The sequence below is a fragment of the Peromyscus californicus genome, unplaced genomic scaffold, assembly GCF_007827085.1.
Source record: "Peromyscus californicus insignis strain IS unplaced genomic scaffold, ASM782708v3 Scaffold_15__1_contigs__length_86483966, whole genome shotgun sequence".
NCBI classification, from domain to species: Eukaryota; Metazoa; Chordata; class Mammalia; order Rodentia; family Cricetidae; genus Peromyscus; species Peromyscus californicus.
The window spans coordinates 6257060-6278712 of NW_026294447.1; the positions used below are offsets into that span (position 1 = coordinate 6257060).

Sequence of the window (21653 nt, forward strand, 5' to 3'; positions counted from 1 at the left end):
CCTCTCCACGTCTCTCAGTCTCTCCCTCCCTTGCTCCCCCAACTCTGTTTCTGGAAAGAAAACCTTCAAGCATTGCAATACAAATATGTATACTACAATGCTTTCTTTTCATCTCAGGGTCAAGAGTTCGATAAACTTCAGTTAGCACAGAAGCTGTCCTTTAGCCAAAATGAAAGCAACAAAAGAAAATGCTTTAGAATATTAGACAAAAGAGGCCAAGAGCAGAGAATTTATTTTTGTATGCTTTTAATTTGCGAAATGGATAAAAATAATGAGATTTAATATTATAACTGGGTAATTTCAATGCTCAACTTTTTTATGAATTTAATTTAGCTATTGATGGGTGAAGATTGATAATATACATGTTCAAATAATTCCATATACTTTGTCATATTCAATCAGCAACTCATTCAGTAAGTATTAGGCATTCCTGGAGCTGGGCATACAACCCAAACCAAAAGCAAAGCGAGGCCTTGCTCTCATGAATTTTACATTCCAGATTCCTGAATACAATAGTGCTTGACACTCCATTATATTTCATGAACACTTTCCAAATAATGGCAAGATGCGAAGCAGGCTGGAATTTCTCAACGCTGGTTTGCACCTCTAAATAAACAAAGGATTTATGGCTGCCTGTGCAGTCTTACACAAGTTACTTAGCATTTATATTTCCCCCGTCAAGGAATATGACCACTGGGGTTTTTCTTGTTAACGTGAGATGTGTTGATTATTCAGCAGTTACTGTGATTGCTGTCGTTCTCTGGTCACAACAAAAACGCACTTGCTCAACAGGATCACCTTTGCAACTTTGAAAACGTTCTACAGCCTTTGGCTGCACACTAGACCAATCAAATCCCAAATTCTGAGCACGGAACACAGGGTTCAGAGACGCTCTGCTCGGTGGTTCCAACGTGCAGGCAGGTCTATGGTTCTAGACTTCTCCTACCCCATTCACCTGACTGCTTGGTAGAATCAGTGCGCATCTGCGGATAACGAAATTCATATAACCGAGGTGCACACATCGGGGGTTTTTTACTGTAACTTGAATACAGATCTTTCCCACTTATCTAGAATGGGGACAGTGACTGTGTCGTGCACAGCTGCGTGTGTGTGACCATAACTTGTGTAAGGACTGCTACCGCAGCCTCAGCTGGGCCTGCCCGGAGGGAGAGAGAGAAGAGCAGGAAGAGCGCTCGCTGCCTGGGGCGCTGGGCCCGGGTGGGGAAGCCGCTCCCGCGGGGATCAGCCCCTGGGCCCACCTTCCCCTTCTCGGCGCCGCTCCTCGCCCACCCCGACCCGCGATCGCGGCCCAGGGCTGGTGTTGGCGCCCCCCTCTCGCTTCCCGCCTGCACCGCGGGGGTCAGAGCTCAGCTCGAGTCATGGAGCTCGGGCCGCACAGCAGGCCCGCTGAGCCGGGGCGTTGCGTGAGCGGCTCGCCCAGCGCGGGCTCAGCGTTCCCGGCGTCCCGGGTGCCTGCCGCCGGGGCCGAGCCCGGCAGTCGGCCCGCAGCGGTGGCCGCCGTGCTGCCGGCCGGGGGCTGCGGGGAGAGGATGGGCGTCCGCACCCCGAAGCAGTTCTGCCGCGTTCTGGAGAGGCCGCTCATCAGCTACACCCTGCAGGCCTGGAGAGGTAACAGGCGCGGGCCACCCGCTCCCCCGAACCCGGGCCCACCCCAGCAGGCGTGGCGGGGACCGGGCTGCGGTGCTGACTAAGCAGTGCACAGGGACCCGGGGACTTGGTTCCTACGCCGGCCCCGCGGGGCCGCAGGAAGAGCGGCTCTAGGAGTGCCTGGTGCGCGCTGCCGCCGCGCATGCGTGCGCCCCGTGCCCTGGCCGCACCTCCAGTTCCCTGGGCAGGCACGCTTTTCTTTTTTTTTCTTCTGGGGGATCGGCCTAGACTAATACCAGGCAGTAGAGAGCAGGGCAGGGTTAATTCCAGTCTTTCAATAGCCGGGAGGGATTGGAGGGTGAGATCAAGGCCAAGCCACCCTAGAAAAGAGACAAGTTGTTAGTGCCAGAAACAGTGGGCAGCGTCAGGAAGGCCACCGATGACGTGGTGAGAGGAGAAGGGACCTGTTGTTTGTGTTGTGATGTCATGGAGCTGAGGTGAGACTGGAAGCATTATAGAGGTCTCCAGTTCTGCAGGGTCTTTACTTTTGAAGTCAGATGCAGACCTATGTGAGGCCTTAAATCCAGAAGTGGTTACATTTCAAGATAGAGGGGATTGTTTAGCATCAGGAACCTTTACAGGAGGCTTTGATAGAAACCACTGTCCTTGGCATTTTGTGCCGGAGAGCAACTCCCTCTCCTGTCCCCAACACACACCAGAAAGCCAAAGGGACAAAGGAATTGCTCATAAGATTATTTTACTTTCTGATTATTGGCATTTGGCAAATGGAAGTGTAAGGGGCCGCAATCATCTTTGATTAATGTAATCAGGCCAGTGGTTAGATCTGAAACTCAGTCAGACCTGGAAACGATTCCAGTTACCACCCTGTCTGTGGCTTTTATTCCTCTGTATAATACGGAGACTGCTTCGTACAGCCACCCTGTCAATACTACACACCTACAGAGTTCTAGCACCACAGACATGCTGGCACCACTGCATCCATGCCGGCCACGGGATGGCTTGTGGCATCTCTGCCGGCCACGGGATGGCTTGTGGCATCTCTGCCAGCCGTGGGATGGCTTGTGGCATCTCTGCCGGCCACGGGATGGCTTGCGATGGATGCTGGCAGGAGAATCTTTGACTGCTTGGTAGTTATATGAAGGAAGTTGTAGGTGTTTTTTTCATTTACCATCTCTTTACACGGGAAATGCTTCATATTAATTGGCTTTTTTGCATGTACCGTGGTAGCCTGAGATAGGTGAACACCAAAATTTAAATCTTTTAATATAAAAGAATGTTTGGAAAATATTATGGAATATACTATAAAATATAAATAACATAAAATATTGTTGAAATTATGGCAAAAGAACACTTGTTTTCCATTTTGCTTAATTGATTACAGCAATTTGAAATCCTAATAACCTACTAGGAAATTGGGATAAATTATAACAGGTTATAACTCAGGGAACTTTGATTACTTTTTCATTTGATTGACAAGGAACTGAGATCTGAAGTCTTAGTCCCTCATGTGACTTTTGCTTTGTGATATGAATTTTTATGAAGAAATTTTGTTTCAGGAAGCCACGTGACCAAAGTAGTATTGTCAGGGGCATTAAGTTCTGATAGGAGACTCAACTCAGTTCATTAACTTAGGTATCCAAATTTTGCTGTTTAGAAAAATGTTCTTCCTGGATCTGAAGTTGGAAATTGTTTTGTCCCCCACAGTCACTGAATGGGAGGCCCATAGAATCGACAGTAGAGCAGTTCCGACAATGGAGTGACCCCATTTGCAATGGGGCTGGTTGACATTCCACAGAAGGAAGCAGTGGATAGCATAGTGTGGAGTCTGGGAAGCAGACAGAGTGCCGGCGCGCATCCTCCTGACAGAGGAGAGGCGGGGTGATGTTCTCTTTCCCTGTGTTTTGCATAAGGGGTTACAGGATGCAGTCGACAGTTTAGTGAACTTTAGCTCAGGCTTGGGGCCGGTTTCTTCTACTCTGCTGTGTAACAGCTTTACCAATACCTAGGGATGTTTAAGATCTTGGCAGGAGCTGAAGTAGCTGGGAAAAACCTGCTGCTGGCTGGCTCACAGAGGGGTCAAGGCTTGATCTTTTTTTTTTTGTCGTTGTTGTTAAGATACAAAATGTGGGGTTGGTGACTGGGGGACCATAGAAATGAAAATTCTTACCAGTAGTCTGATTTCTCGTTTCAAATACTTGGGGAAAGAAAATGTTGATTAGAAGTGTTTGTTAGTGTGGACTAGCTTTAGAAAAGGACAAGATTATAGCTACACAAGACCAAACAAGTGAAGTGAACCTCAGTCATGCTTGTGTGGGGCTGGGCTGCCCTGTCAGGTCGGCTGTGACCTCGCTTGCCCTAAAGCTCTTACGGTTTCTTAAGCCCCCTTAGGTGGAAGACCCTTAAGAGAACTTGTTCCTCGGAGATGGTTCATGTTTATCAAAGCATTATAATTTGACCTCTGATATCAATCACACACAATTGTTCTGGTCTATAATATTGGTTTAAACCACTGCAAATCTTCAGAGCAGGTCAGATGAGAATACCTTGAATGTTTCTCTAAATGAGCAATATTGATCATGGGAGTTAAACTGAGATCCTAAGAATGGGAGAGACAAGATGTGAGAATTGTTTAGGAGGTAGTATTGATCCCAGCGATTAGTGATTCAGAAAGAGAAAGGTGCTTAAGACACTCTTAGTTGAATGGTAAGACAGATCAATTTGATGAAGTCGGAAGGTCATGGCCAAACGAAGGGAAGAAGTAAGGCAGTCCTATTTTGTACAGGTTGCATGATTAGAGCTCTGTGTTGCCTTGTCTTTGAGATTCCTTCAAAACCAGGCCAAGACCAGTGGCTCCAAGGCTCACAGAGCTGAGCTGCAGCTAGAGAACTTGGCTGTTGCTAAGGGATTAGCATCCAGTCTACCCCACTACCTCAGTATTTTGTCCTAAATCATCAAAATGGGCATGAAGAGGTGGGACCCTGTAGACAGTGGCTGCAGTGCAACCCAGAGTCGAGTTTCCACAAAGGCAATCACGTTAGAGAGCAGCAGCTGCCACTGTCCCTTTAAGGCGGGATTTCTGCAGCCCGAACGAGAGTGTTTTGTAGGTGTTAACAAGGCTTGATTTCCCCCAGGTTTTTTTTTTTTTTTTTTTTTTTTTTTTTTTTTTTTTTTTTTTTTTTTTTGGTTTTTCGAGACAGGGTTTCTCTGTGTAGCTTTGCGCCTTTCCTGGAACTCACTTGGTAGCCCAGGCTGGCCTCGAACTCACAGAGATCCGCCGGCCTCTGCCTCCCGAGTGTTGGGATTAAAGGCGTGCGCCACCACCGCCCGGCCCCCCAGGTTTTTAAATAAGAAATTTGTGTACATGTTCTATTCCCAACCAGCTTTATTAAACCATCTGAGCAGAGTAAGCTTGTAACATTTGTTATTCTAGAAGAAAATAACTTCTGAGATATTATATTTCCTCCTCAAAATGTCTGTAGGTATTTTAGAGCTTGGGGCTAGGTTTATATTTGTTATGGAATGTGCTAGGAAGGAAATAATCATGCAGATTTGATGGAATTGTGCTGCCGGGGTTTGGTGTGGACTTGTTTTCAGCTCAGAGGTAGACCAGATGCTGCTATTCAGCAAGTATTTATTCAGTACGCACTGTGTGAGGTACTTAAGGTCTTTTACAGTCTCATGATTTTGCATTATTAAAAGTCTTTTATAGAATTAAAAATTAATTCTGTGATTTGAAAAGAATGTGAATAAATCCTTTGAAATACAAACAGTACTTACAAAAGCTTGCAGGTTCTGGTTGTTGAACAAAATAGCATAGTAAGCTTACTACTTCTTGAGTGGTATGGAGTAATGTTTTCTAAACTATCACTTTTTTGAGGGACTTTTTCCTCTTTTGTGCTATAATTCTATTCTCATTTCTATGTAACCTAATCAATGACACGAGATTTAACTTAATGGAAGTTCTCATGATATAGCAGTTCCTGAAATGCATGCTTTGAAAAACAGTGGTGTAAAACATTGTAAAACTGGGCATGGTGGCTCTCATATGTAAATCTGTCAGTCAGGAGGCTAGTGCAGGAGCTTGAGACCAGCTTGGGTAGTTTGTTCTTTCCAGGGCAATCGGTATTGGACGCCATCTCAACAATAGCACTCCCCCCCCCCAAAAAAAAAAAAAGCAAAAATAAACCAAGACCTACTATAAATTCAACTTAATAAAGTTAGGGCTAGAAAGATGGCTTAGTGGTTAAGAGTACTTGTTGGTCTTGCAGAGGACCCGGTTCAGTTTCCCGTGCCCACATGGCAGCTCACACACATCTGTTCTGTCTTCTAGTCTCACTCGACTGCATGTGGACATACATGTATGCAGGCAAAACACTCATACATTTAATAAAGCTTATATAATTGCCTGGGAATGGTCTAAAGCTACAGGTTTAGCTGTTTATTTTATTATTTATCTATTTATTTATTTTTGGTTTTTCAAGACAGGGTTTCTCTGTGTAGCTTTGCACCCTTCCTGGAACTCGCTTTGGTGACCAGGGTGGCCTTGAACTCACAAAGATCCTCCTGGCTCTGCCTCCCAAGTGCTGGGATTAAAGGCGTGCACCACCACTGCCTGGCGGTTTAGCTGTTTATGACATTTACATCTACTTTATTTGAAAGAGAGGGAATCATGGAACAGATATTTGAATGCTTATGTGTTATCCTTTCATTTTTCTTCTTGATTCTTTCATATTTTAGATAAATGTAATTTTTCATTAAACTCTTTAAAGTTATCTCAGCTGAACTCTCTGGAAGAACATGCAATGGAAAGAAACAAAGGTAAACCGCTTACGAATCAAGTGAATCTCTTTCCACTGATGTAGGTGAATATTTATCATAATATTCTATATTATATTATTCTATATTAAAGAGAAGTTAACATGGAACCACATTATATAATTAGACAGGGTTTCTCTTTGTAGCCCTGGCTGTCCTGGAACTCTCTTTGTAGACCAGGCTAGTCTCAAACTCACGTAGATCCTCCTGCCTTTGCCACTGAGTGCTGGGACTAAAGACGTGCACCACCTCACCCCTGGCTAAATAATTTCTTAAAAGCATTTTTACCTAATTATTCAAGCATTGTCTTTGTTCAGTTGGCAAATATTTGTTAACATATGATGTGTGATAATAATGCATAGGCGAGGGCATGTGCCAGATGCTTGGTTGACATTTGTTCAATGTCCTAGTAAATACATGGATAAAGAAATATTTTCCTTTGTTGGAGTCATTAGAAGTTATAGGAAATTGACTGTTTACTGTAAAAGCAGCAAAGCCACATGTTTTAGCCTGGTAACAATACTGAAGTGTTAGATGCAAAATGGTCCAGAATGACTTTTTCCTCTCTTAGATGTCACACCTTCCTCTGAGACAGGGTTGGTACATTTATGTAGGTTAATGGCATAAGCTCCAAAGTCGGTTTGAGTTTAGCCCAATCCCTTCATTTGCTATTGGCGTGGTTATGGGCAGGTCATTTTCTCTGTGACCTCAAAAGTAAAATTGAGACTGTAGCAATTTATCCCAAAGAGCTGGGTATTGAGATAGTGCATGTAAAATTCTAAACACAGCCCATAGGAGCTAGCAAAGATTCCACATTTTTAGCCGATTCTGTAACTAATATTATTGAAAGTAAAATATGTGCCAAGTTCTGGGATGTAGTCTTTCTGAGAGCAGAGAGAACATTTCAGACTGCAGCATGGTGTTAATAATCTTTGGAGATGAGTCCTTTGGAAATGGAAGGTAACGAGGTTGCACCCAGCTTTGTAGTCAAAGGAGGTTTCCTGGATTGGGCTTGGGTCTGCAGCTGGAGAGCAAGGAGGCCTCAGATTTGCGTTAGTCTGATGGGAGAGTGGGAGGGCAGTATGGAGAAACCAGAATAATACAGAGGGTGCTTGTAAGGGGATGTGTTCCCTTCTCTCTCGGTTTCTCATCACTGTGAGAGGATCAGCTTAAGGGAGGGGAAGCTCTGCTTTGCAGGGGATAGCCTGTTATGGCGGGGAAGGCAGTGGAAGCAGGTCAGCAGGGCTAACCTGAAAGCCGAGAATGTAGGCTGGTTGCTGGCTTGGTTTTAACCTTCAAAAGCCTGGTGACCCACTAGTGCTAGCCACGAGTCTTGCCCTAAAGGTTCCATGATGTCTTTAAGTATCCTATTAGCCGAGGACCAAATGTTCAAATACATGAGCCTGTGGGTGCCTTTCGACCCGGACCACGTTACTCTCCCTTCAGGAAGCAGCTAGGCAGGAAAGTGAGAGGTTTGTGACAGAGGGGAGGCCTGTGTGTTACGGGCCTGGAAGAGGCAGTAAGGTCTACAGAGGCCAGTAGCATGGACCTAGGGTTTGACCATGAGAGGGATTATCCAGAAGTAGCAAGAGTAGATTGTGTTGGGATAAGATGAGGAGACAGTTCAGAACCCCATTAAGTATTGGACATAAGAGATTGCAAGAAAGAATGATGAATCACAGCTGTGGGAGTTGAGCCAAAACCTTTCAGAACTCCACAGTGAGGCAGGACTGAAGGGTGGTGATTTGCCAGTTGCTAGAATCTTTGTGAACATCATAATTTCCACACTCCTAGGATAGGGTAAATTCTAGAGTTGTCAAGAATGAGATTGGTGTGGGGGATGGGCTAAGCAAACCAAGGAACAATTTACAAGTGATCTCATTCTGGAGTCTTTATCACTTATAAAGACTACAGATTGCTCATGGGCATCCTGTTATTGCATAAGTTTTATCATTAAAGTCATTTTGAAATGTCTGGTAAAATGTAAAAGTAATTACTTTAACCTTTTACTTAGAATCTAAGGTTAAAATCAAGGAAACCAGCCCACAAGTGTTGTAAGATGTTACACTGTGAGCAGTTTATTCATCCAATAAACACTTGGATAAGAGTTTTGTGTAAAACAAGACAGATATGTGTTGCTATGGGGCCTATACTCCAGAAGATGAATTATATAAAACAAAACACAAATCAAAACAAAAAACACCAAAAAAGGAATATTGTATTGTCAATGAAAAAATGGCATCTTCCTATTTTATTCATTTTGAATAAAACAGAAATACAGAGGTATATATTTTTATACTATGAAAGATAGTAAAGATATTATATGAATCTATCACATAAATTATACAAGTATATTATATTAATTATCATATAAATGTCTTCTGAAAAGTACCTCTTTCAGAGATGGTATAGAGGTATTACATGACTATCCCACAAGTTAAAAAATGAGACGTGCATAACACATGTTAAGTGCTTTTCTTGTTATCTATGGTTTTGATACTTGGTGTATTTCCAGGACTTGACTATTCTATCGTGAATATATAGGATTTTGTTGGCTTATAATTCTGTTTAGTTTTTCTTATTTTAAATTACTTTTTTGTAGTTGGCATATAAAATTTTAGAAAATTTAAATGACTTTTACTCAGAATTGACACTGTGGGTCAGAGGCATTTGTCCTGGTTTGGGGCCTTTGGAACATGCAGGTCCCCAGTGTCACTTGCTGGCTAAGACTACTGTCTATAAGCCTGCCATACTTTCTGATCCAGAGCCAGTCAGTATGGACTGTGTTCAGTCTCGGGGGCTGCTGTGTGAGGGCTTTCAGTATGGACTGTGTTCAGTCTGAGGGAGGACTGTGTGAGGGCAGATACTTAATTTTCATAGGGGAGTGGTTGGTTGCAGCTCATGGATCATCTTGAGATAGTCAGCTGGTAGAACTCAGTAGTGTTGAGTTCTCCCACTGTGGGAGAAAATAGGAAAAATATAAATGTAAAAGCGTATTCTTTTGTGTGTTTTCTCGGATAATTTACAGATATACTATTTGTTCAAATTTAATTGAAGGAAAAAAATCTAATGTATCTAATATGTAGGATAGCATACTTTATGTACCATGCCATGAAAGATACACAGAGTGTGAAAAATCACCTCCATTGATAGTGTGAAATGCTTACTGATTCCCAGACCTAATCAAAACGTGTGACAACTGAGCCTTCAGGAATAATCTCCCAATGTAGATAAATTGGTAGCTTATTTATACTGGAATGCAATTTTCTTTTATGAGCTTTAAAGTCCACATCTATTAAATGCACACATGCTTTCTTTGTAGAGTATGCTGGATAAAGGACATTGTGGTGGCAGTGACAGGGGAGAACATGGAAGCAATGAGGAACATCATCCAGAGGTATGGGCACAAGCGCATCTCACTAGCTGAGGCTGGAGCCACGCGCCACAGGTCGATTTTCAATGGACTGAAAGCCCTGGCAGAGGATCAGCCAGACTGTAAACTCACTAAGCCAGAAGTGGTGATTATCCACGATGCTGTGAGACCTTTTGTGGAGGAAGATATTCTCCTGAGAGTTGTCATGGCAGCTAAGGAGCATGGGGTGAGTGTTTGACGCTGAGGATGGGTGAGGGGCAAACACTGTGGTATGGTTAATTTGTTGAATTTTTGATAGAAATGTGTTTAACTGTCTCTAACTGGCTACATAAGCTGAAGACATTACTTTAGGGCTGTCATAGCACTGTAAACTGTGAGACTTGAACTTTTTTGTGGTATATCATGTGAGCCGTTTGGAGGATTCACTAAGGATGCCATTAGAATATATGTCTATTACACTCGTGCAGTCCTTCCTTATCCACCTATAGTTGCTTTTCTTTTTCTCTTCATACTATACTGTCCCAACATGTATATTTGTTTACATATATACGCATATTACTGGCTGGATTCCACATATGAGAGAATATGCGGTGTATTTCTTCTCGACATTGTAGGTAATGGACATGAATTGTGAAGGAGGATATAAAGCTAACTATTTTTCTAGTACTAATTCTGTTCTGAATTCTTCGTTTTTGGTGGTGGATGAGCATATCAAATATATTCAATACTGAAAATGTGAAATTTAATATGCTGTTTCACAGCTTCTATTTCAATGCCAGTTCTAACTGTATATAATTTCATTAAGTTGTATAGACTTTGGATTGGGTTAATGTTGGTGTGTGATGTTTTTATTTATTTGAAAGTTTTTTCTAATGAAGTTTATAAATATATATATACACAAATGGAACTTTAATGAGTTAAATTCATAAGCAGTTGTATTTCCAAAATGCATAGAAATCTGGTAAAAGTGCAGTATATACACAGTTAACAAAGACCTGGCCCATAGAACTTGTTTTCGTACCTTGACTCTTCCAGAAATGGCTTATGTTCTAGGGTAAATAGCACCTGACCTTTGCATTGCTTCCAGTGAGTCATTTGAAGACAACAAGACTGCTTTCCTTTCTGTGGCAGCAGATAAACACAGGCTGGGAAATTGCCTATTGCCGTGTGTAGAGCGTGGTTACTTTTTTCTGTTCTTACCAGGTAAATGTCTGTAAATATGGGCACGGATACTAAACTTAAGTTTTCATTCTAAACTTGAGACAGAGAAAAAAAATATTGTGTGACACTATTCGTGGGGAGACATGAACAAATGTCTGCTCACCACAGATGGGGAACCAATGACAGATTAAAGTGAGGATACCACTGAAGTCCAACTTGATGAGCCAAGGAGTTTAATTGGGGATATTTATAAGAATGTGGGTGAGTAGACTCACAGGTGCAGAAATGATTTAAAGACAGTTGTATCACTGAAACCTGGCCCCAGCCTAGGTGACGCTCAGATGAGCTGGAAATCCTGCACAGCCTGCAGGCAGCTCTGCAGGCTGGAGAAAGGGCCTTCTTCCAGGTAGCTGATTTGGTCTCAGTCTCTTCTAGGCAGTTCAGCTGGTCTCTTCTTCCAGGTGGTTTGTCTGAACTCTGTTTCTTTGAAGCCGCTTGGCGGTGCTCTCTTTTCTGGGCAGCTTCACTTGTCTGAGAGTCTTTCGAGGTGGCGGACTGTTCTGTCTCTTCCAGAGGCCACTCAGTTCTTAGCGCTTTTATAACCTTGGGGAGGGAGAAGCCTAGCTAGAGTCACTAGTCAGTTTCAGAGACTTCCTGAAGCCGCTAAGTTGTTTACTTCCTGAGCTTAATGCCCTTCTCCCGGAGCTGAGGGTTTGTCTCTGAGGAAACTGCTACACAACAAACAGAGTGTTAGGGTCCGAGAGAAGTCCCATAAAGGACTGCTGTGGGATGTCTTTCTGTACGCTGTGAATATGTGTTGCTTTGATTGGTTGATAAATAAATCTGTTTGGCCAATGGTGAGGCAGAATAAGGTTCTGCCATACGTTTGAGCTGGAGAGAGAGCAGAAGAAAGGAGTGTGGGGCAGACACTGCCAGCCCCAGCCAGGAGAAGCAAGATGTGAAAGTACCGGTAAGGCACGAAGCCACGTGGCAATGCACAGATTGATAGAAACGGGCTGAGTTAAGTTGTAAGAGCTAGCTAGCGAGAAGCCTGAGCCAACAGGCCATATAGTTTGTAAATAATATAAGTCTCTGTGTGTTTACTTGGGACCAAGCAGCTAAGAGATGCAAGTGGAGAGATTTGTCCCGACCTCTGGGCCAGGTAGGACCGGAGAAACTTCTGGCTACAAAAGACCACCAGTCATGTTTGGAATCAGCAAGAGAGTTTAATAAAAAAATTCCAGCATACTGGGGTCAAATTCAGTCCTGTTATAAGAGGGGATGGCCATTTCAAGAGATGTGTTGTGGGATATTTGATTGCATTGATACTCCAAGACTGTTAATAAAGTTAACCTTGAATCAGGGAGTGTAGTTAGTGACTAGCCAACTTGAATTAGCCATAGAGAAGCCAGGAATATGATAGAGAGGCACAGAAAAGAGTAGGGAGGGGCTTAGAAAGATTCACAGGTCTTTTCCATCTGGGAAGGTGGAGAGAGGGTCAGCTGGTCGTTCCTCCCCTGCTTTCTTGATATATCAGGTTTCTATCCTAATATCTGACTCCTGGGTTTTTGTTAATAATAGCACAATTTAGATAAATGCTTCATAGATGGTATAGTTTAATAGACCTCAGATTTGTTTTTGTATTGGGAATTCTCTTGGTGGTGTCTTAAGGGACAAAAGATTGTTTTTCTTGTTCTAATTAATATGCTGAGAGTGTCATTGTTTCTCATGTGATTAATAAACATTATCAAAATATATGGCAGCTATTTTTTTATTAAACACATCAAGGAGAATTCTTGAAAAGAAGCTGTCTGTAAAAACAGATTGAGTGATTAGGACTGCAGTGATGTGGAGAGGTTGGAGACTTCATCTCTAGCTAGCTTTGGCCCTCTGAATATCCATTCCTTGCCCACCTCTGTGTTGGAAGTAATATCTCATGACTCATAGATTAAAAAGCCTTTGGCATCTGTTAACTTAGCTGAACACTAACTTCCTCCAGCCCCCAAGTTAAGATTGTCATCACAGCATGCACAGCTAATGGAGCATTCCTCATTTTGCTGTAACCACCTCTGTGATATTTCCACCAATGCATTTGAAAGTGTCTGGATTTATTACTTTCTTTGTTTTGATACTATAAAACTTCATGAAACTGCTTCCACATTGGGACTCAAAATTTAGAGTAACCTAAATCTGTGTTCCTAGGCTATGGTCACTCAAATTTGGCTATAGATCAATTATCCCTTATTCCTGTTGAGGTGAGAACTGTGTTGTTTTTCATTGACAAAGTTTTGTGGCAATTTTTGTTAAACTGTCATTTTGTTAAATTGTGAATCAAACCATTTTGAAAATTTAATCACATGTATATCTTAAAATCAACAACTTGTATTTTTAATGAAATTTGGACCTTTCTAATTACATTTAAAAGTATGATTCAAAACCAAAACTTTATGTCATTAATTTTTGGAAAAAAACATAAGAAATATGGTTTCATTGGGAGATATTGCCTTGGTTTTGTGGATGGGAAAGGATATTTTTCATGAATGGTAGAATCATGAGTTTCATATGGATATGTGTATTAAAGATTTTTCTCAATTCATTAGTTATTAACTGGATGTTACAGTTGGTTAAAGCTTAAATCTAAAGACCCACAAACTTCTATGCAATAAAAATCAGTTCTTAGATGAACTAAAATACAGGCAAAACTGGAATTTTCATGGAGGAGTCACTCAGACCCTACTAGACAGAACATATTTCCATGTTTATAGGCAAAGTTTATTGAGAATTGCTCTAGTTATCTGTAAGCTTTAGAATGATGAAGAGCTTAAAGGCCACATTGAGATGATGTGGGAGGGTCTACTTTAAGGAACAGGTTTTCCACTGACATGATTCTGTCCACAGTTTCTGTAAGGGGCTGGTAGTGCCTGGAATACTGCCGCAGCAACTCAGGTACATGCAAGTGATATTTCCTGCCACCTTAGACTTGGAATCATGAAAAAGCAAATGCAGTTGAGATAAGAGTTGCTGTGGGATGGTCTGTATGTCAAGTGTGTTGCTGATTGGTCAATAAATAAATCACTGATTGGTCAGTGGCCAGGAGGAAGTATAGGCGGGACAAGGAGGAGAATAAAGCTGGGAAGTGGAAGGCTGAGAGAGACACTACCAGCCGCTACAATGACAAACAGCATGTGAAGATGCCGGTAAGCCACGAGCCATGTGGCAAGGTATAGATTAATGGAAATGGATTAATTTAAGCTGTAAGAACAGTTAGCAAGAAGCCTGCCATGGCCATACAGTTTGTAACCAATATAAGTCTCTGTGTTTACTTGGTTGGGTCTGAGAGGCTGTGGGACTGGTGGGTAAGAGAGATTTGTCCTGACTGTGGGCCAGGCAGGAAAACTCTAGCTACAAAGAGTAGTTGTAATTATTCAAAGGGTGGCAAATACTGTTTTAACCTGCCCACAAAATGTGAAGAGTGACCTGAGTCATGACCACTCAGCTAGAACTCAGATAGTTTAAAAACTATCAATGGAGATGGGATACACCAAGCAACTAAGAAGAAGGTTGGCTGCATACAGAAGCTTGGGAGTGTCAATCAGCACACAGTTTCTCTTTGTGTGGTTACATTTTCAAGATCCACATGGTCCTTTAATCCAGTGGCTAGATTCTTACAGAAGTATCTCTTTCTTACAGAAGTATCTCTTTCTTACTATTAATGTTAATTTGGATATAAAATACTAAGTGAATTTTTCCATTACTTTAAAAATAGGTTGTCATTTTTCCTGTTTTCTTTTCTCTCTGCTTTTGATAAGTCTGTGAAATAAACCAGACTGTTAAAATTGTTTTCCCACGGAGATGGAGAGATGGTGTAGTGGGCTGCTTTATTCAGCTTTGATATGAGAGTTTGTGCCCAGTCTTATTGTAACTTGTGAGGCCGTACGCTAAGGACATCACTGGGAGGCCTGCTCCTTTTGTGAAGGGAAATGGAGAAGGAGTTGATTTTGGAAATAGAGGAGTTGAGGGGAGGGTCTGGAAGGAGTGGAGGGAGGAGAAACTGTGGTTGGAATGTAAAATATGAGAGAAGAATAAAAGTTAAAAAACCAAAGAAGAGCATTCATGTCTTGTGGCACACAACAACTGTAACTTAGGCTTCAGGGGATCTAATGTCCTCTTCTGGCCTCTGTAGGTGCCTGTACTCATGTCTGCAAAGCCACACTGACACGTCATTTAAAAAATAAAACACTAACAGGTACATTGTTGATATTCCCTTGAAAGTAAGTTACCTTTAAAAAGACGTTTATCTATTTCTCCTCACTGTGGTTCAGTTTGTAGAAGTGTCTGCACATGAGCTGCTTTCCTTCCTTACTGTCCTTTAAGAAATTGGATTCACAGCTTTATTCTAGAAAATTCTGAAAAAAAAAAAAGTCTGGTTGTTCTCTGCTGCATTTCCTATCTGACTATATTTTCCCTTTCCTTATGTATAAGCATGCTATGTCCTTTTGTCTCGTCTTTATGTCTAGCTTTTCTTTCCCATTTCTGTGTTTTCTGGATGCCCAGTCCTAGGTGATCTGTTTTCTATTTCATTTACTTTTTAGCTATGTCTAATCTCCTGGTTAGGAATCCATTGAATATTTTTCAGTTCTCTGGAGTTCTTTCTAGTCCATTTTCAAATGTGATTAGTCCTCCTTCTGGTTTTGATTTCACATTTTATTCTTTAATATTTAAACCATTTATACATTGCAGCTAATTGTACTTCTTGGTAGCTCTCCAGCTTTTCCTTTCTGTTCACTTTTGCTCGTGATTCGTTTCCTCCTTTGCCTTACAGTTTGAGCTGCAACAGATGTCGAAGAACGAGTCCTGCTCTTGTTTGGCAGGACTTCATCAGGGAGAATCCCGCGGACGTGGGAGAGGGTGCATTTCTGAAGCCTGGATTTATGTTCTTGCTGCCAGCGGTTCCAAGCACATTACCAACTTCGAGCAGCATTACATTGATTCTTGGCTTGTGGTTTTGTAGATCCTGGGTAACATTAAATCAAACTATTCCTGCACATATGCCAAGCTGATCATTAGGACTTTTCAGGAGCAGCTGTCCCTGCAGTATAGGTCAAAAGCCAAGACAATCTTGCTTGCGGGCTTCCTTGACTTGGGTGTTCTACCTTTTAAATAAGGGCTTTGCTCTTTGTGAGCCCGTGTCAGAGCCTCATCCTAACCAAGTGGTACGGGCTCAAGATGTTAGTTATCATTCTTCATTGTCTACTAAAGGTAAATGTCCCTGTTCACCCAAAGCGTCTTTATAAATCACTTCCTTTGTTTCTAGCTATTGTCTTTTTCACTCTCAGGAAGTTTTGTCATGAACTCAGTCATATACTTTAAAAATCTTTTTATATTTATTGGTTTTGTTTTTTATTCAATGGTTTTAAAAGAAAATATTACTGCCATTTTGACAAAAATAGATACCTCCATCTCTTCTAAACATGAAGTAATCATATGGTTTTACAGTTCAGATGTTAAGATGAATAGCATCAAGAATTTCTTACAAGGGAATGTTAGAGAGTGAAAGTATGCTGGGATATTAAAGGATGTCTAAAAGATGGTTGAGACTCATTTGTGCAGGGACAGGCAGGGTATTCCATATTAGGAGAACAGGCAATGTCCAGCTACTGCATGCTGTAAGAACTGATACTCATAGCATGGATTGTAAAGGATGCAGTATCTATCAGTTTCCAAAAGACTTGCCCCTGGAAGAGACATATGGAAAGCTGCTTATATACCTTCTTTCCTTTGGGTGAAGGGTTTGATGTTTCTGTGCTTGCTTGCATATATTTCAGTTTTCCCAGTCAATTTATAAAGTAGATCAGATTTGCTGTGTGTACTTCTACATCCCAGGTTATTTTCCAAGGTATAACAATATGGCTTCTTCTAGAACTGTTCTTTCTAATATCTTGGGCCTTCCTGATTTAGAAACTAAATGTATTGTCAGTATGCTTTATAATAAAGGATTTCATTGGCCTTTGTTCTAAGTTCTTGGAACAATCTACAGACTTAGACTTTCTAACTAATAGGTTTTTTTGTTTTGTTTTTTCTATTTCTGAGCTGGGATCTTTCCTCGGCTGATGCTCATGAAGGATGATGTAATTTGGGATGGGAGTTGGTCACCAAAAAGGCCTGTGATGCCATTAGAGGGTTAATGCTTTGAGCTGGCTCACCATCATAGAGGTGAAGGGGGCTGTATTTTAAACTGAATCACAGGGAATCCATTTAATGAGTCATGTGTATTTCAGGAAACTGTAGTATGGACCCTGAGGCTCATAACAGCTGCCTGATTATTGTGGACACACTGAGGTACTGAGTAATGTGTTCTGAGTCCATGGAAACTTTGTGTTTCAGTTTTTTCCAGACCATATGAAATCTAGATCTTCATCTGGGAGTTGGTCTGACATTGTGATCAACCTGGAATTGTGAATGTGGCGCTTCCTTGAGATTTGGGTATTGGTTTGTCAGACCTCTGTTGTTCAAATGCTAAACAGTCTTATTAATAAAAAACCCAGAACCAGATATTGGAGTGAAAGCTGAAAGATCAGAGAAACAAAGTAAGCTACGGCCACCACCTCTTACCTCATTAGCTTCTCAGCCTGAAAGAACCTCTCGCTGAAAGGGACGCTTCTGCCAAAACGCCTTTAGTTCCTGTCTCCTCACGCCTTACAGACCTTTCTCCACTCAGCCATCACTTCCTGGGATTAAAGGCATGTGTGCTTCTCAGTACTGGGATTAAAGGTGTTTGTCACTACTGCCTGATTCTGTTTTTTTTCTCCTAGACTGAGTCAATCTCATGTAGTCCAGGGTGGCTTTGAACTCAGAGTTCCAGATGGAGCTCTGCCTCCCAAGGGCTAGGATTAAAGGTGTGTGTCACCACTGCCTGGCCTCTATGTTTAATCTAGTGGCTTGTTCTGTTATCTGATCTTTCTTGCCCAGTGGCTAACTTTTGCCACAAAGAAAGTAAACTCTATATGGAGTTTCTTCTATGCCCATCATCTTCTCTGAAGTAGATTGGTGCTGCTAGGAGGAGGCATGTCTCATTGTCATTAGAAAACAAAAAACAAAAACAAACTGTTATTAAAACATCTTAATGACGATGACCTGTCTGTCTAAAATATATCTATTTGACCTTGAAAACATACCTAACCTGACAGGTTCCATTGTTATAGGTGATTAACTACTAGCTTGCATTTCTTTATATCCCAATTAGTTGATAATAATAGCTTTCAAGGACTAGAAATTTGTATTACATTGTTAAATAAGTTGTATAGACACAATACCTTGAGTAAGAGTTGAAATGTATGTTCAGTATGTTCTAACAAAAATAATCTCAAGTTTGTATCAATATATAAAGATACATATCAATGTAAAATATTTAAAGCAAGTAGTTACTTTTTAAAAGTAGATTTGATAATCTACCTTTTTATCTTATCATATCTATATCCTCCCTTTTTTTTTTTAGAGTAGATTCAATAATCTACCCCTTTATCCTATCATTTCTATATAATACATTTCTATATCATATCCCCCTTTCTTCTTTTAGGAAGAGATTGACTATGACCAATAACAATTTTAACCAACCCCTAAACAAAGACAAACATAATCTATTTTGGGGGAATGTGGGCACGGTTTTCTAGGCTACTTCCTGCTGATTTGGGGCACTGGTAGTCTTACGGGGAAACAAAGAGAATTTAGGATTATGGTCAAGTCCTGATTGGAGTGGTCTGTGAGGCTGTATCATCTTAGCTAGCCATCTCGATAGTGTCCTGAGTGGTTTGTAGTCCAAAGCCAATCTTTGGGCGGTGTTTGTCAGCTTAGTGGTATTATTATTATCCTGATAGAATCATCATTGTGAGGTCCCATCATCTTTTTGGAGACTTCAAAGTTGCTGTTAGGCATGGTCATGGTTCACTGCAGAAAACTGATAGAGACTCAAATCTAAAATCATGTATAGGAAGCTAGATGAAGCCTTTTTTTCTAGAATTAGTTAGTACTCTGTATGACCATTAATATCATAAGAGTTTAAAATATATATATTAATCTTATAAATTTTGATATAAAATTCATACCTTGAGAAAAGTTTTAAAGAGTCAAAATAAAACCAAAGGATCATGAGATTAATAGCAATAGAATAGTTCCTTAATTTTGGTTTTTCTTCTGTCCCATATCAAGTGGCTCTTCTGATGTGATACAGAGATTTGCATTTTCTTCTAACAAGCATGCTTGGGTTTAGCGAAGGAGAGAGTTACATTCCAACTCCAAAGCCAGCTTTAATTTTTATTGAACTAGGACTACATAAAGACCATTTGCATTATGTCTCTGTAGAGAACAGCAGAAACAAACATTTAGGAAGACTTAAGAAATTTTATCCTGTTTGATATGTGATATACCAATAGGCCAATTTACTCTTTCTTGGGACATTTTTTTCTGTACGATTTATCCTTTTTCCTCAGATATCTCTTTTGTCCAGTGTTCTTCAGATTCTGTAGGCTTCATTCTCCTGAAAGACAAAAACAAAACTCCTCCCAAATCCTAACTTTGGGGAGTTTCCCAATCTAATATTTATCAATTTTGATTTATAGTTTCTTCTGATTTTTTTCTTCTTTGTTCTATAGCTGGTTTATCATCAAGAGCAGTATGGTTTTTTACAATAGGCATTAGGTTCTTTAATTGCTCTGGGAAGAAGTTTCTTCCATGGTGACAAGAAAAGACTGAACTGAATTTGACATGGGGGCCTGTGAGAGGCCCCTCAGGGAGTTTCCCAATGGCAAAGGATTATCTTGACTGTCCTTTGTTGAACTACATTCCTTAGTCCAATGTCTGCCTTTACCACACCTTCTGCATAATACAGAAGGGAGGGGCATTCTATTAGGATCATTAGCAAAAACATTGTTTATTGGAACACCATGTTTACAGTTCGTTTTTAGGTGACTTTGTTTACTGCAATTGAAACATTTTGACATTTTGATTTTTCTTCAAACCTCTGGAAATCACCTCTCCTACCCAAGCATCATCATGATTGTGAGGTTCAATAGTTATTGTATCCATTCCTCCAAGGGTGCTGATTTTGCCTTTAATGGCCTAATTACTTTTATGCATTGTGCATTAGCATTTTCAAAAGCCAGAGATTCAGTTATTATCTATCTAGCTTCTGAATTTAGTATCATTCGATTTAGTGCTAAAGTCAGTCTTTGTAAGAAATAAGTGAAGGTTTCTTTTGGGTCCTCTATAACTTTAGTAAATGACTCAGTTTTCTTTCCAACTTCTTTAATCCTTTCCCAAGCATTCAAGGCTGCCATTTGGCATAAAGCTAGGGATTAGTCATCATATAAATATTGTCTTTGTATATCAGCATAATTGCCTTCTCCAAGAAGTTGATCTTGGGAAATTTCCATATTTCTAGCTCTACTTCATTGTTCAATGGTCTTAGTCTCATCCTTCTACCAGGTCCTCCACTGTAATTGGGGACCAGCCTCTAAGACAGCTGTAACCCAATTTCTCCAGTCTTGAGGGATAATTCTATTACAAGTTGACCATGAGTTTAATACCTGCTCTAGGACTCCTCAGCCTGAAAAAGATCCAGACAGATCTTTGCTCCCAAGTGCTAGGATTAAAGGTGTGTGCCATGACTACCTGGCCTCTATGTTTAATCTAGTGGCTTATTCTGTCCTCTGATCTTCGGGCCAATTTTATTAGGGTACACAATATATCACCATAGACATGTGTAAGGGCATGGGAGAATTCTGGATTTGTGGCTATTCGGTGATCTGAACACCTACCTGGGGCCATTGTCTGAAGCAGGAGCATTCTTGTCAGGGATTGCTCACGTCAATCTGTGATGTCCATGCTAACATATGTAGCTACTCTGAGAATTGTACCACAGGGTGCCAGTTGGAACTGAAACAATGAACAGTCTTTACATCTGGCAGTATTAACTCTTCCTTCTTGAATGGCTCTTTTGGTATCCATGAATCTGTAGTTGCTTTTTTTCTCTCTTTTTGTCTGCTCTTCTCAAACCATCTTCTAATCTTTTATGTGGCTCCCTTATTTTATTCTGTTTCAATAATCTACTGATCTCTGAGAAAACTAAATCATGGCTATATTATTGATTTCTCCATAAAACTTAAAGTAAAATTCACATTTTTAGTATAATCACAATTTTGTTTGTTTGTTATTGGATGCTCCATTAAATGTATAAAGGAAGAGGTATATGTTAAAAACTTGATTTTATATCTAGGAATATACAATTATCTTAGTCAATGTTCTGTTGCTGTGAAGAAGCACCATGACCACAGCAATTCTTATAAAAGAAAGCATTTAATTGGGGCTGGCTTACAGGTTCAGAGGTTTAGTCCATTATTGTCATGGAGGGAAGCATGGCAGCATGCAGGCAGACAAGATGCTGGAGAAGGAGCTGAGAGATTTACATTCTGACCACAGGCAGCAGGAAGAGAGCAACTCCAGGCTTGGCTTGAGCATTTGAAAGCTCAAAGCCCACCCTGTGACACACTTCCTTCAATAAAGCCACACCTACTCCTACAAAGCCACTCTTCCTAATAGTGCCACTTCCTATGAGCCTTTGTGGGCCATTTTCATTCAAACTACCACAACAATCTAAACTATTTTGTTCTTGGAAGGTCAA

The 21653-nt window shown here is 40.9% G+C and overlaps 1 protein-coding gene across 8 annotated transcripts in view; it reads left to right on the forward strand.

Moving 5' to 3' along the window:
* Nucleotides 1–251: 251 nt before the first annotated feature.
* Crppa (CDP-L-ribitol pyrophosphorylase A) overlaps nucleotides 252–21653 on the forward strand; it is a 308706-nt gene continuing 287304 nt past the window's right edge. The window contains exons 1-2 of one of the 8 annotated variants that reach the window (XM_052738357.1): nucleotides 252–1629; nucleotides 9769–10043. In XM_052738357.1, the coding sequence (XP_052594317.1) occupies nucleotides 1380–1629; nucleotides 9769–10043 (525 nt within the window). In that variant the 5' untranslated portion in view covers nucleotides 252–1379. Of the gene's footprint in view, nucleotides 1630–1904; nucleotides 2106–9766; nucleotides 10044–21653 lie in introns of those variants that run through there. The other 7 variants (XM_052738356.1, XM_052738355.1, XM_052738353.1 and 4 more) reach the window with 7 other exon arrangements.